Source organism: Thermomyces lanuginosus, assembly GCF_041956635.1.
Source record: "Thermomyces lanuginosus strain ATCC 200065 unplaced genomic scaffold VTN49scaffold_22, whole genome shotgun sequence".
Classification (NCBI taxonomy): Eukaryota; Fungi; Ascomycota; class Eurotiomycetes; order Eurotiales; family Trichocomaceae; genus Thermomyces; species Thermomyces lanuginosus.
The window spans coordinates 94,150-109,119 of NW_027192356.1; the positions used below are offsets into that span (position 1 = coordinate 94,150).

General features: G+C 51.8%; 7 protein-coding genes across 7 annotated transcripts; 3 read left to right on the forward strand and 4 right to left on the reverse strand.

Annotated features, from left to right (window-relative positions):
- Nucleotides 1-286: 286 nt before the first annotated feature.
- Nucleotides 287-3,393, forward strand: VTN49DRAFT_946 (uncharacterized protein; the record flags this gene model as incomplete). Its single annotated transcript, XM_069416623.1, has 4 exons — nt 287-383; nt 451-598; nt 666-824; nt 879-3,393. The coding sequence occupies 4 exons, from the start codon at nt 287-289 to the stop codon at nt 3,391-3,393; spliced, it is 2,919 nt and encodes a 972-aa protein (XP_069269986.1).
- Nucleotides 3,394-3,794: 401 nt separating this feature from the next.
- Nucleotides 3,795-4,670, reverse strand: VTN49DRAFT_947 (uncharacterized protein; the record flags this gene model as incomplete). Its single annotated transcript, XM_069416624.1, has 2 exons — nt 3,795-4,318; nt 4,376-4,670. 2 exons carry the CDS (start codon nt 4,668-4,670, stop codon nt 3,795-3,797), a joined length of 819 nt encoding a protein of 272 aa, XP_069269987.1.
- A 648-nt stretch (nt 4,671-5,318) lies between these two features.
- On the reverse strand, nt 5,319-5,883 carry VTN49DRAFT_948 (uncharacterized protein; the record flags this gene model as incomplete). Its single annotated transcript, XM_069416625.1, has 2 exons — nt 5,319-5,489; nt 5,551-5,883. 2 exons carry the CDS (start codon nt 5,881-5,883, stop codon nt 5,319-5,321), a joined length of 504 nt encoding a protein of 167 aa, XP_069269988.1.
- Nucleotides 5,884-6,784: 901 nt separating this feature from the next.
- VTN49DRAFT_949 (uncharacterized protein) lies at nt 6,785-8,004 on the reverse strand (the record flags this gene model as incomplete). Its single annotated transcript, XM_069416626.1, has 4 exons — nt 6,785-7,176; nt 7,246-7,681; nt 7,746-7,837; nt 7,929-8,004. The coding sequence occupies 4 exons, from the start codon at nt 8,002-8,004 to the stop codon at nt 6,785-6,787; spliced, it is 996 nt and encodes a 331-aa protein (XP_069269989.1).
- A 1,376-nt stretch (nt 8,005-9,380) lies between these two features.
- On the reverse strand, nt 9,381-10,320 carry VTN49DRAFT_950 (uncharacterized protein; the record flags this gene model as incomplete). The annotated part of the gene is made up of 4 exons (XM_069416628.1): nt 9,381-9,503; nt 9,571-9,729; nt 9,791-10,116; nt 10,296-10,320. The coding sequence occupies 4 exons, from the start codon at nt 10,318-10,320 to the stop codon at nt 9,381-9,383; spliced, it is 633 nt and encodes a 210-aa protein (XP_069269990.1).
- Nucleotides 10,321-10,934: 614 nt separating this feature from the next.
- Nucleotides 10,935-11,679, forward strand: VTN49DRAFT_951 (uncharacterized protein; the record flags this gene model as incomplete). The annotated part of the gene is made up of 2 exons (XM_069416629.1): nt 10,935-10,982; nt 11,041-11,679. 2 exons carry the CDS (start codon nt 10,935-10,937, stop codon nt 11,677-11,679), a joined length of 687 nt encoding a protein of 228 aa, XP_069269991.1.
- Nucleotides 11,680-12,058: 379 nt separating this feature from the next.
- On the forward strand, nt 12,059-14,189 carry VTN49DRAFT_952 (uncharacterized protein; the record flags this gene model as incomplete). The annotated part of the gene is made up of 6 exons (XM_069416630.1): nt 12,059-12,532; nt 12,589-12,618; nt 13,556-13,720; nt 13,774-13,844; nt 13,900-14,137; nt 14,187-14,189. The coding sequence occupies 6 exons, from the start codon at nt 12,059-12,061 to the stop codon at nt 14,187-14,189; spliced, it is 981 nt and encodes a 326-aa protein (XP_069269992.1).
- Between the last annotated feature and the right edge of the window lie 781 nt (nt 14,190-14,970).

A 14,970-nucleotide genomic window follows, 5' to 3' on the forward strand; every position in this document is an offset into this window, starting at 1 on the left:
TTACATAATACCTCGGTAGTTCTGCTGTCGTCAGCTTCAGACCATACCCTCCTCCAGTGCTCATCAAAAATACTCTTGTTGCGTTCTTTTTTCTTTTCTTCTAGCTACTGAGTCCTGTAGCTGTTTGGGGAGCCTTTCTTAGAGGAATCTGTTAACGAAATTAGCACTTATTTTGTGGTATGTGATTCATTTCCTAGTCGACTTCCTGCAGGGCGGGGGCAGCTCATTTCTTTCCAGCAGATCAGACGACTCTGAGGGTACTCAGTATTGAAGCTATTTATCCGTCATGGCACTTGCAACCAGGGGCTTTTCGCCTCTGTTACTCTCTATTCTGGTGCTGCTGGTCCTGCTGCCTTCAAAAACATATGCGTTTGGAGCAGGAAGTATGTCGGCCCGCACCTCCTTATATCCATGGTTTGAGCGCGGAATGCTAACACGGAACGATCCCAGATATTGCTTCGATATCCGTAGTTGAGGGGAAGAACTGGCGCCATGGAGATATCGAGGATACCATCAAGGCCCTGGCCTTCATCGGGGGCAAGAAGTGGAGCAGCAACAAGATTAAGAGGGTTTACTTTGGCAACTGGCTGCGGGATTAGTGAGCTCCGATCTCTCCCTAAACATGTTGTGGAGTAGGTAATGGTGCTGACAAACTTGCATTGCAGCTCTCAGGCCATGGATGTCGGTACCCTGAAGAACGTACAGGCCGACTTGATTCGAATCTTGGTCTGGATTCTGTCTTTTATGAGCTTCGGCTATGCAACCGCTGAGTTCGAAGTCACGTCTGAAAGGCTGGGTGTTTATCGTCCGGAAGAACACATTGAGTAAGTTGAGATTTCTTTGGTGTACTCTGCGTAATTTGACCTAATATCCCGCAGCAATCCCAAAGATTATGCGGACAACGAGGACGCGAGAAGGTATGACAAGCGTCTCCGACCCCCTGTCCGTGACGTCGAGCTGGAAATCGACCCCCACACTGGCATGAAGAACTACATTGCCAATGAGCGCGGTGACTGGGCGACAAGTACAGCGTATATCAAGTCCAGTCTTTCCAAGTGTATTCATCATGGACGATTGTACGCAAGCGGCCGAGGCAACAAGGAGCAGAATCTGTACGAGGCTCTTCGTCTTCTGGGCCAAGCACTTCACACGTTGGAAGACTTCGGTGCCCACTCCAACTATGTAGAGCTGGCTTTGCGTGAGATGGGCTTCAGGAATGTCTTCCCTCACGTTGGATCGGCGACAGAGATCAATGTCCGTGGTCGCACCATCTTCCCGCTGGTGACAGGCACGTTCGGAATGGTCGATTTCCTTCATTCCGTCCTCGGAGAGGCCGACGACAAGCTCACGCAGTCCGAGTTGGATGCAATGGATATCCAACTCGGAAATGCCTCTTCCGGTTCAGCTGATGGCCCTTTCAATTCGTTTGTCGGTCTCTTGGATAAGGTACCTGGTACCAAGGACCTCGTCGATGAGGCGGAGAACCTCCGGCGTGCTTCCCAGGCCCAGGCCCAGTCCAACCGATCCCGCAATGTCCGCACTGGCACTTCTCGTAGTGGGTATTCCCAATCGCGTGGGTTCGGCGGCGACAGCTCTTATGAACGGGAGCGGGGATATGGCGGTCACAGTGGATATGGACATGCCAGCGACTATTACGGCAGCTCCTCGCACGAATACGGCTCCGGTCGTGAGCGAGAATCCCGCCCAGCGCCATCAAATACCGAAGACAATACCCCTGCGATGGCCGACTTTGATGCAGAAAAGATTGTCAAGCAAATCTACCCCATTCTCGAATTCCGTGACAAAGTCGTGCGAACGGTCAGCTCAATCATTGAAAAGATCCCAGGCTTGGAAGCCCTAGTCGAAAAGATTTCCGAGTCAGTGACTATTTATGTGTTCTCTCTGCTGGCACCGTACATCCGGCCGCTGGTCGCCGCGGCTTCGCAGTCGATGCAGGCGGGATCGAACGGAGTCCTTCAGGCGGCCGCGAAGCATCAGTTTGAGCCATGGAACAATCCTCACTGCACTGATCCGACCCATTCCATGCTTTCCAAGGACCACTTCGCCAACATTCTGAACGAGGTGGCCGGCGCAGTTGCCGCAGAGATTGTGAAGTATGTCGTTCCTCGTGTGGTGTACGCATGGGAGCACCCCGACGTCCCCGAGGAGCGGGTTTTGGACGATGTTGCCCGAATCTTCCATCATCCTGCCCTGAGAGACAGGAATCATGAAGCTCACCGTTTGATGTTTGAAGCAGTCGAACGCTGGGTGCAGTCGCGGCCAGATCGTGGTAGGGATCTGGATGATATTCTCAGCGCCGAGGGTATTCGGGAGGGTAAAAACATCCGAAAGGATCAGGAGGGTGGTGGCCACTCCCACGGTGGCGGCGGATTCTCGTCTATGGGTGGAACGCCTGCAGGAGGCCAGTACGGCTCTCATGGTGGAACATCCGACAGCCAACAGCAGCGCCCACCTTCTGGGTCGTCGAATCCACTAGAGCAGTTGAGTAAACTTCCGGGTGTGGGAGACACCCCACTTGGTGGTGCCTTGTCGGCTGCTGCTGCGATCGTCGGTGGCCTTACTGGCGAGGGATCGGGTCGGAAAGAAGACAAGCAAGAGCACAAGCCGTCATACTCGTCGCATGAATATCAATCTTCGCAAAGCGGCGGGTACCATCAGTCTTCCCATCAGTCCTCTCAATATGAGTCTGGTTACGGATCCTCCCGGTACGATGAAGGCCCGAATTACAGCTCCTCGCACCACTCGCGGCCACAGTATGGCCACAGCTCCGATTACTATGGATCTTCCCAGTCTTCTCGGCCGTCTCAGTACGGGCAAGGCTCAGACTACAGTTCGTCGCGCCCATCTGGGTACGGCTCGCAGTCATACTACCAGTCTGAGACGAGCTACAGTACTCCGCAATCACACGGCTACCAAGACACTGGATATAGCCCTTCGTACCAGTCATCGGGCTATGAACGCCGTCACGAAGCTACCTCGAGTCGGTATGAGAGGAGTCCCGGACGCAGTGGCTACGATGACGGCTACCAGCGGTCACATGACGAATACAGCCGGCCGCACTACGACTACGAGTCGTCGGACTACGACCGTCGGCACGGTTATGAGTCGCGTCAGGAGTATGGTCGACAGCAGGAGTATGGCTCCTACGAGCGGGATTCGCGCAAAGAACGGCACGGTCATCGCCACCACAGCAAGGATTCCGAGGATGATTCGGGTGACTCCGAAGACGAGTATGGTCGACGCCGCAAGCATAAACACAAGCACAAGAAGCATCATGATTCTGATGATGATGATGACCGCGGCCATCACCACCATCACCATCGTCGCCGTAGTGACGATGATGATGATGGCAAGTACTATCGACGGTATTAATCGTGGAAGCAAGGCTAGCCTGGGATTGTTTTGGTTTTGGAGACCAGTTATATCTGCCATGAGGATTGGCGGGGAGTGTAATTGAGTGATAACTGTGAAGTATTATGCAGTGAATTACATATACATAGTCTTGTATTATGTCAGATTTCTACTCTTAGGTGCATACTTTGTATTCTCCAACCTCGCAGACTAGCAGTAACTTGCAGCTGCGAAAAATTCCTTCCAAACCAGCTCACTACCCTATTTTTATGGAATTGCAAAGATTTAGACAAAATATTAGCATTTTCAATCATGGCAATGAATATGCTATTTACATCAAACGCCGGTTTCACTAACGCTCGTATTCGTAAATATGATAGGCCCCAGTTCGATTTCCATCACTCACCATCGATTTCCAGCGCTCACCACGCGATAATGCCGCCGTCTTTGGACACAATCTTACCCGCATCCGCATCTCTCTCGCCCTCAACCACGCTTTTCAGAATAGCACCTCCCTCACTCGCCGGGCCAGCGCCCATCTTCTTAACCATCTCCAGCAACTTGCTATCACCACCACCCAGGTTGGTGAGCAGCATGCCGGGAAACACGCTCCAGACCTTGACACCGTCGGCCTTGAGCTTGTGGTTCCAGTCCAGCATGAGGATACTCAACGCAGTTTTACTGCAGCGGTATCCAATGGTCTCGAAGTCGACCCTCTTGGGCCACCCAGCGGGAAGCGACGGAGTGGGGAAGAACTGCTCCGCTGCCTGGGTCAACATCGAGAGTCCGGCCACGAAGAGTAGCCGGGGGTCCGAAGATTTGAGCAGCAGCGGGATAAAGGTGTAGGTCACGATGTGGGCGCCTGTCACGTTGATATCGTAGGCTTTGTTGAAGCAATCCCGAAGGGATACTTTGCCGTCAACCCAGGCAAAATCATAGTGGGCCCCTGAAGGAATTCGTTAGCGGCGAGATGTCTTTCATTTGGAATAACAAAGGGACATACCAGCATTGTTGATGAGGGCGTCAAGCCGGCCCTGAGTAGACTGGACGTGCTCATAGGCTTTTTTAATGGAGTCATCGTCGGTGACATCAAGCTGGAGAAGTTCAACAGTGCTTGTGACACTGGGAACTTCCGCGCGGATCTGCTCAAGAGCTTTCTTGCCCTTCTCTAGATCTCGGCTGCAGAGATAGACATGGTATTGTGCCTTGTTTGACTCGAGGAGAGCCTTGACGGCCTCGTACCCAATGCCTGAATTGGCACCGGTAATGAGGACGATTTTCTTCTCTGCCGAACCCATTGTTTCTGTAAAATCCGTGCCGGAGAATGCGCTCAACAATGCAACGAGATCAAACAAATAGGAGACAGATGAAAGTGCTTGATTCAAAGATCATCGACTTCGACATATATCAATATCACTGATCTATATATCCTGGTACCCATTGCGATGATCATCTTAATCTCCGACCCGTTTACGGACTTTAACATCTGCACCATCGTTAACACCGAGGGCGTGGTCCTTCAGTATGAAGTTGAACTCGGTTAAAAATCCAATGAAAAAGGGAAAACTGATGCCTGGCGATCCACTGTTTGCTTCAAAAAGTTGGGAAGTCGGCTGAACGTTTGGCCGAGTGAAACGGATTGCGTCGCTTCTTCGCTTCAATTCGTATTCTCACCATGAACGATGGGACCGCAAAGTTCTTTGCAGTCCTACATGGTGACAGAGAACGTCACATTGAGCACCGCTCTTCGGACTTTAGACTTTGTATCATGTTGAAAGCAGGTCGCCGAAGAGGAGGCCATCGTTGGTTAACCAGACGAGAAACAGATCGAGCACTCCTGAAAGAGGGCTTAGGTCTCAGAATATGAACCGAAGCGGGCTGAAGCACAGGATTGTATTACCAATCTAAAATTGTCGGCAAGTATGAGGGCAAAGAACTGATGACCACTATCCCCGCTTGCTGTTGAAGAGCTGATGGGCTGCCGAAAAGCCTCGGCTGCTAAAGCCAAAGTCGACAACCTGGTTCTGCGATCTTCTATCGACCTTTTGCCAGCACGACCACACTGAGTACTTTGACCCGCTGTCGCCGCGAGCGCCGATCTTCGCGCGAGTGCAGTGCTGATGGTCATGGAGTCCCTCCAAAGGTGAGTCTCCTTTCAATACTTGTATGCTCCCGCACCTGCGGGAATCCTGGCTTCCTGAGTCCTAGCAAAGACGGCAGGTAGATCGCAGGTGTCGGAGGAAAAACATCGGCACACGTTGCCTTGCACGGCATCTTCAAAAGCAGAAAAGAAAGGAAGCTGTTAGCCTCATTCCGTGCGGACGTCGACAACATGCCAACTCGCGGCTCGGGTTCATCACTCGACGGCCTGGGTGCATCAAGGCGCGACACATCGACCTGCAGTTTACTGAGCTGAAAGAGCTGGTCTAGTTCGTGCCGACATACATCAATGCCAGGTCGCCGGTACAGTTTCGTGGCGTCACCACAGACTGCCAGCGGAGATTTCAACATGCTGGCACCTTTCACTCTCTTTTATGGGCTTCTCACTTCTCCCACCCGGTGCTCAGTTCGGAAGTTCCGGGCATTAGATGGACTTTCGCTCCCGGATGATATAACTGTTGTCATGACCTGCATCACGCATTCGGTTCGCATTTAGTCCATTTGCCGGAGCGTCTGCCGGCGAAGGGCACCTTATCACAGAAGAGTAAAGGACCGCAAGAATCCTTTTGTGAGCCAAGTTAAGCCTCTCGGTGAAATCGATACCTTGAGCCATTCCAGGACACTAAGAGGAGAAGAATTCTCTAAAGGAATTAGGAGAGATATACTCGAATTTAGATCGTAGAGACGCACACTAGTCTCTGTTCTATTTTTTCTGATTACGACGACACTTGAGGACATGTCGCGGTTCTATATGAGTAGTCCTATGCTGGAGTCTGGAGTCGTGACGTCGGATACAGTATCCGAAGGGCCGCATCCGGATGGGCGGCCCACCGGCACGACCCTCTAGGATTGAATCCGTCGATGGCTCGACCAGGACTGTATTCCGCGCCTAGTACGGAGTAGTTACCTATCTACTACCTTATCCAGAAATAATTCAGGGTTCCCTGGTGTTTTTAGTGCCGGCAATGGGATTGGGATCTCCACAGAGCTATGCTATCCACAGTGCTGGCTCAGCCGCAGTTCTACCGCTTATCGGATCGTGATCTATGAGAACCTGCGGGTTTATTAAGAATCAAGTTTCTCAAACTTCATCATCGCTCATACGGTCATACGGACTCAGCAGCATAGATCATGGATTCGATTTGAAAAGATGAAAATCAATCGCATCAGTCGACCACCACCTGATGAGCACTCAGACTCGACATTTGAAGCGGCTCATGAAGTGAACAACACCGAGCTCCACTTGAACCACCTAACCATTGAGCAATTTCTCCTGCTCTCCGCCATATCGCTGTCCAGAAACAGGGATAGTGTCAAGAATCTTCTGGATCTCATCCAGGTCCCCATCCGTGAGCTCCGCCGGCTTGGTGTTCTCAAGGATGCGGGCCTCCTTGGTACTGCCAGGGATGGGGATCCCACCGTGCTTGATGACCCAACCAATAGCCACCTGCGCCGTGGTCACGCCCTTGGCTTCGGCGATTTTGGAAACAGCTTCAACAAGCTTGATGTTTTGATCAAAGTTTTCGGGTTGGAAGCGTGGAAGCATGCGTCGGAAGTCATTCTCAGGCAGATCGTCCGGCTTGCGAATCTGGCCGCTCAGGAAGCCGCGGCCAACAGGGCTGTACGCCACGACGGGAATGCCAACTTTGAAAGACGGAGCACTCTGTTAGTTTCTATTCAACGTTCTGCTCTGTTTCTTAGAAGGTTACTCACGCTCATGGCAAGTGTCTAGAACACCATTGTGAAGAGGATCAGTGGTGAAGAGGCTCAGTTCAATCTCGGCGGCTGAGATAGGGTGCACGGCATGCGCCCTACGAAGTGTGTTCGCATTGACCTCGGACACGCCGACACTACGGATTTTGCCTTCCTTGACCAACTCCGCCAAGGTTTGAATGGTGGTCTCAATCGGAACCTTAGCATCGACTCTGGAGCACTGAAAGATATCAATCGGCTTAATACTCGGTGGGAGCACTTTGATACTCTCCTCAACGGACGCGCGAATCCCCTCAGGGCTGTTATCGGGCCCATCCTTGAGGGTGAAAGCGCCTTTGATGCTGAGAACAACCTTGTCCGCATCTTCGGGGTATTGCTCAAAGTAAGCCCTAACCAGATGCAACGAGTTTCGTTCGGGGGTGCCATAGTGGGTGCCCTGAATGCTTTCAGCACTGCTTCCTTGCAAATCCATTCACGAGGAAACTTGAAGATTCACATACACCATCCCAGAAATTGGCACCATTCTCCAGGGCCGTCTTCATCAATTTGATTGCAGTCGGAAACTCGATGGGTGCCCACGGGACGGTCAGACCTGGTAATCGCAATGGTGTTAATGCACCTGGATACCAAAATCCCTGCTATGGAACCACGCATTCCGCGCAGGTCCGGGCTGGTTTACTCACTCAGCAAGCCATATCCCACAGGGCCGACGGTCTTGCCAGCGATGGTAGTAAGCGCTGCTCTGGTACGACTCGCCATGGTTGAAGATAGTACGCTGCTCAGTGATTCCTTGGACCGAGTACGCAAGAAAATTAGGAAATGATGAATCGACTTGGACTCGCTGCAACTATAGTGTGATTCCCTGATCCAACACTGTGGATGAAGTCGCCTTCCTGATACTTATACTTAAGTACTACGCTGTTCGCAACTCTGAAGAAGGTTTCTTGGCTGTCAAAGTCGACTCGGTCTCTATCCGCTGCTCAGCTTCCGGAGTTAATCGCTTTGTATCTCCGCACTCCGTACATCCCGGGCAGAATATGGTTAGGAGATGTTAGGCGTGGACAATGGTCGCGACTCGCAACAAGTTGCAGATCATCCTTTCTCGTCTATGCAACTGGGGCATAAACCTGATCCAAGCGATGCTGCTTTTTTAGCCTAGGGTCCGATCAGCACTCGGAGAAAGCGGAGTGTAGTTCATAACTATTTATGTCTGGGTAAATGTCGGAATTATCAGATAAGAGACCCTGCAGGTAACCCTAAATGCGGCCCTAGTACCTGGAATAACAACGAGTACGAGTCGTGCTGCATCAGACTACTGGATGTCGAAGAACAAGCTTCCGGGGGGAATTATGAGTCTTGACGTCAGGGGTGGGGAAGCACTAGATCTCTCCTCCGTATAGAGTTCCTGAAAGTACCAACCGCTCCGCCCTTCAGGTCATAGGGCGGGCACAGCGGAGACCACGCATGTGTCACATTTAACGACCAAGCCGTAGTATTCGGCGCGTCATCTCTCCGATGATTCCAGGATTTCCGAAGCTTTCCTGGTCTTCATCATCGAGCGAATGTGCCGGGCTGGGTCAAGGTAATGAACGGGATTCATATTTCGTAACGAAGTCAACTTGTAAGTCTATTCCCAATGCTGTCTAACGCGTGGATTTGTCTTAAGCGCCCTTGGCTTGCCCTGTTGTTCGAGATGTATAAGTTCACTACAGTGCGGGTGCAAGTAGATTGCCGTCATACCTAAAGACCTGGAAACGAACCAAGTGGTCGTCGAGAAATCCAGGAAGGAGAGCTGTTATTGACGGCTATCTAGCCTTACCCCAATTGGAAAGTTCATGATTATAAAGACCCCAGACGCAGCTCACCAGTGTATCGTTCAGAGCTCTGTCATGTACGATCTACCTGCGCTTAGAACGAGACATGACGCCCGGCTAAATTCAGCTGTTCTCTGATAGCAACAGCATAGTTCTTTTGTAGCGCACCTAACATGCCATGATAAGGAAATCGCGAAGTTAATTCTCGCAAAATGGAGAATCAATGGATCTAAAAATCCATTATGCTAGTCATTCTTTTTTTTTTCTGCGACAGTACATGAATGATCGGACCGGGCCACACCACCAGTCAAGAGTCGATGTTTATTTCGATTCCCCTGTCTTGGCCTCTTCCTTCGCTTCTTCCTCCTCGCCCTCCGGTTGCACTTCTGTCTTCGGATCCGGCTTTGTTTGAGGGGTATCTCCCTCGAGTTCGGGAATCTCCTCCTGTTTCGAACGTTAGCTGCGAATGCAAAAAGGGAAGGAAGGGGAGCAAATGAAAATTGGCTCATACATCGTCTGAAACGTCGTCCCCTTCGCCTGAGTCAGCAGCGCCGCTGTCACCCAGCTTCGAGAAGTCGATGTTACCTAGGCCACCATCATCGCCGAACCCACCAAAGTTGGCGGCATAGTCGTCCTCAGGAGCTTCATCTTGCTCATCCTCGTCCACCCACTGAGATACTCGTCAACACTGAACACACCGAATAGCAAGGCAGTTGAAGTCAAAAACGCACCTTGTCGAAATCGGTCTTGACAAAGTGTACCCGCCTGCTTTCCTTCAGCAGACGAGGCCAGTACTCGGCCTTGAGCTCCTTCTTCCGCAGAACCATCTCGACACCGCGCGGGCTGTGGTGGACCTTGCTGTTCTCCGGATCGATGTCGGCGTACAGGTCAAGCGAGACATGGTACTTCACATTCTTCGTGTTGGTGCCCGTGAACGAGACGTTCGATTCGGTGATCTTCAGGTCTGCTTGCTCCTTGGGCACATCCGGGACATTGATGGAGACGTAGAGAAAGTTGCGGGCCGCGTCCGAGTCCGACGAGCGCTGGGCCCAGGTGACTGTTCCGCACGTTCGAGTTAGTCAATAGCTCGGATCAAGGCTCTTCAGACCCCTTTCGCCGTCGCGCGGTCCCGGGAATTGTAAACCTAGCGACATTGAGTCTAGGGCTGCATTCGCAAAAGATACAAACATACGGGGAAAGCGGGGTTCTGCGGCGAGAATGTGGGAGCTATCTTACCTTCGGGGGTCACAGCAGAGGCCATTGTGACAATAGCGAGCGATCTCCGTTCAAGGTAGTCACGATAAAAAGGGATTCAACAAGCGCGGACAGTGGGATACAGCGAGACGAATGCAGTTTAATGTCGAACGGTCGTGAAGCTCTGTTGCTATGAACTTAAGCTCTGCTCACCTTAGTCTCTAGAAACTACTGGAAGCCCCAGTTTTGTTTGTACTGTTTGCCGTGTTTGGCTTGGTTAAAGGAGCTTACTAAGATAGGCGCTTAACCTAATGAAGAAGTCATGTTAATCGGTCTTGTCCAGGGCTGCTCAATCTTTGTACTGTTCCTGCCTTAGGCACACACGGCCTGCACCTCGTACCGATCGGACCGACGTCAGTGGCCGCCGCGCTCAGACGAGCGAAGGAATCGATGTTTGCGTAATCCAGGAGCTTCAGGAAGCGACCTGGTGCGTCTTAGAAGAATCATACCGTGTTCCTGGCTTAGTTACGCTGCGGCGCGCTTCGATGCGTTGCCTGCCACCGCCGCCTACCGTTTACCGCCGGCCCAGGTTGGCAGCCGTGACTGAACTTGCATCAAGCGTTTACCGGTTCGATTGAAATTATTCGCAGATTCTCGCAGAAGCAAAAGAGGCATACGATCATGGAGACAATCAAATCGGTTCTATTCGGGCCTGATCCGCAGGCGCAAGTCAGTTCAGTCTGCCCCGCAGATGATCATTGGAGTCGTTGACCAACAGTTCTGTTAGATGCGGAAATGCAACCAACTCATCCGCCAGAATACCCGCCAGCTTGATCGTGATATCGCACAGCTGAAAGCTCTGGATTCTAAGACTCGGCAGATGATCATCGCCGCCAATCGTCGCGCGCAAAGGAACCCGTCGCAAGCGAAACAGGCCACCCAGGAGACGAAGACCTTTGCGCGCGAACTTGTCCGGATCCGCCGACAGACAGCCCGGCTATCCACGAGCCGCGCGCAACTGCAAAGTGTCCAGATGCAGGTCAACGAGGCGTTTGCGGTCCGGAAGATCCAGGGCAGCCTCAAGAAATCCACTGGCATCATGAAGGATGTTAATACATTGGTTCGATTACCGGAGCTTAGCGGGACCATGCGGCAGCTCTCCGCTGAGCTGGTAAAGGCCGGAATCATCGAAGAGATGGTGGATGATGCGCTGCCCAATGACGAGCTCGTCGAAGACGAGCTGGAGGAGGCAGATGCGGAGGTGGATAAAGTTTTACAGGAGATTTTGCAGGGCAAACTCTCCAAGGTCGAAGCGGTCAAAGCCGACAAGCCGGTCGAGGAGGCTGCGCCGGCGGAAGAGGAGTTCGAAGACCAGGAAGCCACTCTCGAGCAAATGAGAGGGCGATTGGAAGCTTTGAAGAGCTGATCATGTTGGTTTGTCATGGTTTGTCATGTCATGCTTTACGGCGTTCTCCGTACGATTTGCACGATGTCATGTCCTCTGAGAGGCCTTGTCGTTTGTCCGGGTTAGATAGCAATTGCTACTGTAGATACGAGTAATGTCATACGAGACAGGATTCGGTATGTAGTGTAAGATGATTGTTAAACTTGCCACAACTACAAGAATGCAGCAAGATCCACTTGGGCTATTTTCTATTTTGATTCCAGACGGCCTGGACTAGGGAAATCGAGTCAAATGTTGGGGTTGGGGGCGGATCTGCCTGATGATTACCTAAGCAATTACCTTCCAAATCCAGACTAGCGCGTCATGTCAGACTTGAGAATTGCCTCACGCCCCAGCCTTGATGTTTTCTTCATCCCTCAACCATCAGCGTCGCGTCTCCGTTTCTTCTTTCATCGGTCTTCTGCCAGACACCAGCTGTTTTATCGTTTACCCGCTCGCTGTCAAATTCACAATCCCGACAGCGCGTGTTCTTCAGGTGGCTCGATTCGCCGGGCTTGCCGTTGTCATTACTGACTCAACTTCGCGGCTACGTCGAGTCCCCGTCGCGTCATCTGCAAAGACCATCAACCTCAACACATTTCCATTCCGTCTAGTCAAAATGGCTTCCAAGCTTGATCAGTCTCTGGATGATATCACCAAGTCGCGCCGCCAGAGCGGTCGGAATCGTCGCGGTGGCAGATCGGGTGCCTCCCGGGCCCCTGTCGGTGGCATCCGCAAGAACAGGGCCAACCGAGGCACCACAAAGCCTACTACTTCTACAACAACTGGCTCGGCCGCCCCTCTTGTTGACAGCAAGATCATCGTGAGCGGTCTGGTACGTTTCTCAAGCTCTGTTATTTATTAAGGGAATTTCCGCTAACTCCGATGCAGCCGCCCGATGTCACTGAAGCCAATATCAAGGTATGTTGATCGACCGCTACGCCTTGGGTTTCCATCGTCTTCTCCTTCGAGACCTTTGAGGCGCGGACGGTTAGGAGCATTCACAAGGCGACCATCTCCCGCGGAGAATGGATCGTACTTGTTTGAGTGCCCAGCACAAGATAGAAGCTCCTTACTCGCTTTGTCGCTTTGCCGTGAAGCGGATGACGCGTTGATGGTCGAGCTTTGTCGGGTCCTGTTGAATGCATATCCATCCTGCGCTCTCATTCCTGGCGGCACTCAATACCTGCCGTATAGCGTAGGCTATGCTGAAGAGGGACCCTGCACCACCCCCAAGTTCGTGTCTTGATGGGTCATACCATTTTTATTCTTTTTGTCTTTCTCCGCGATTCTGGGGGTATCAGCGAGCACACAATGAATCAGCAGCACCGCGTCTAGCACGTGTGGTGTCCGTGCAATTGGTGCCCAGTGTTTGTTTTCGTTGGATAGTGCAGCCACCCATTTTCGCTTCGCCCGCGACACATTTTGGGTTTTTGGATCGGGGATGCCGTCTGGGGAGAGAACGTTGTCCTGTCATGTATTTGATGAGAGCTGGTCCACGAGCATCCGGGGATCGCTCAGATTGCGACGTCACTGCTTGACGGCCCCATGCCCCTGCCGCTGTGAACGAAAATGTGGTTTTGCTTTGGTGCCTGCGTTTGGTGGATCGCACCACTTTCAGTTGAGGAAAACTCTCTCTTGGCCGAGTTCTCGATGCGACTGTTGTGGAGGAGGGCCTTGGCAAGCAGTGTAATGACTGCTATGCCGGATGGACCGGCCTACTCCTGGTCATTATGTGCTCGCTGATGCTCTTTGTTTTCAGAAGTTCGATTTCGTCGCGCGCTTATCCGTCCTATCCCCGGCGTCGCATGTCGATACAATTGTTTCTTTCGATATACTGATCTGGTTCGCGCTATAGGAATACTTTTCCAAGTCCGCAGGCCCGGTCAAAAAGGTTATGTTGACTTACAACCAAAATGGCACCAGCCGTGGCATTGCTTCTATCATCTTCACCAAGCCTGAAACGGCTGCCAAAGCTGCCAAGGAGCTGAATGGCCTTTTGGTTGATGGTCGTCCCATGAAGGTGCGCTGCGGTTTCTCGTTTTCGTTTTCCTTTCGATGCTAACTCGGGGATAGATTGAGCTCGTTGTCGACGCAACGCACGTCCCGGAAGTCCCCGCACCGAAACCACTGACCGAGCGTGTCGCGTAAGTATTCCGTGTGGATGATCGCCTATTGGATGAGTTCTAATGGAATGTGCAGACAACCCAAGTCGCAGCCGAAGGCGGCAACAGCTGGCGGCAAGCCGCCACGACGCGGCCGGAGAGCCGCCCGCCGGGGCCGCAATAACCCGCGGAAGAAGACTGTGGAGGAATTGGACGCTGAGATGGTGGATTATTTTGCTAACAACGAGAATGCCAACGCGAATGCTGGCGAGGGCAACGCTGCCCAGGCGCAGCCTGCCACCAATGGCAATGACGTGAACATGGACGAGATTTCGGTGAGTGGAGCTTATCCTAACCTGTGAAACCTGGCTAACATCATTGTAGTGAGGGATTGTCTTAATACGGTTTCAGTGTCGGTTGTTGAGCTCGGGTATTGCGGGTTTATGCTCTTATTGTTCAGGGTTTGTTTCTGCGGTTGTATTCTGCATGTTTCAGTGACGACAGAAGTACGGTGTAGGGTTTGGTGAATGGATTTGTTGGCAGTATAGATCTTGCATTATTAGCGATGGTATGTGTTAGATCAGTTGGTTGAACAATGTAGTAAAACTCATCTTCCCAAAGTTCATATTATTGGCAAGTCAGTATGTCAAATCTCAAATGTCTGAAGGAGGCGCAATTGTCTGTGCCGAAAGGTACGAGTGACATGTTCGACTGCGTCTCGAGAAAGCAGCCATGTTTATCACCAGCGTTACCACTTGCATAGTTTGCTCTCTTGGGAATGAACAGCTGAAGAACCTACTATGTCTGATCCTTATGGTCTGACCTTGTTCAGTAATGCTTGCGCTTGGTCATTCATGCGCCTGTCTACTACCAAATGGGTATTTCTCGCGATGTTTCTGAATTCATCCAACGCACCATCATCAGGCTGAGCCTACGAGCCATTCGCATTTGCATGTGGATGCTCTGCGCTGCTCTAGCTGGAGGAACCGAAGCATCTCGCGTGGCTTCTCCAGCCCAAGAAGCTTCCTCCTTCAACCTTGCTCTTGTTCGAGCTCTAACCAGTGAATATTTGCTGCGGACGCCATATTTTCATACTATAGCCGGTTCAAGTCAGTGTGTGATGGCAGAACCTCTCTCTCTCTCTCTCTCTCTCTCTCTCTCTCTCTAC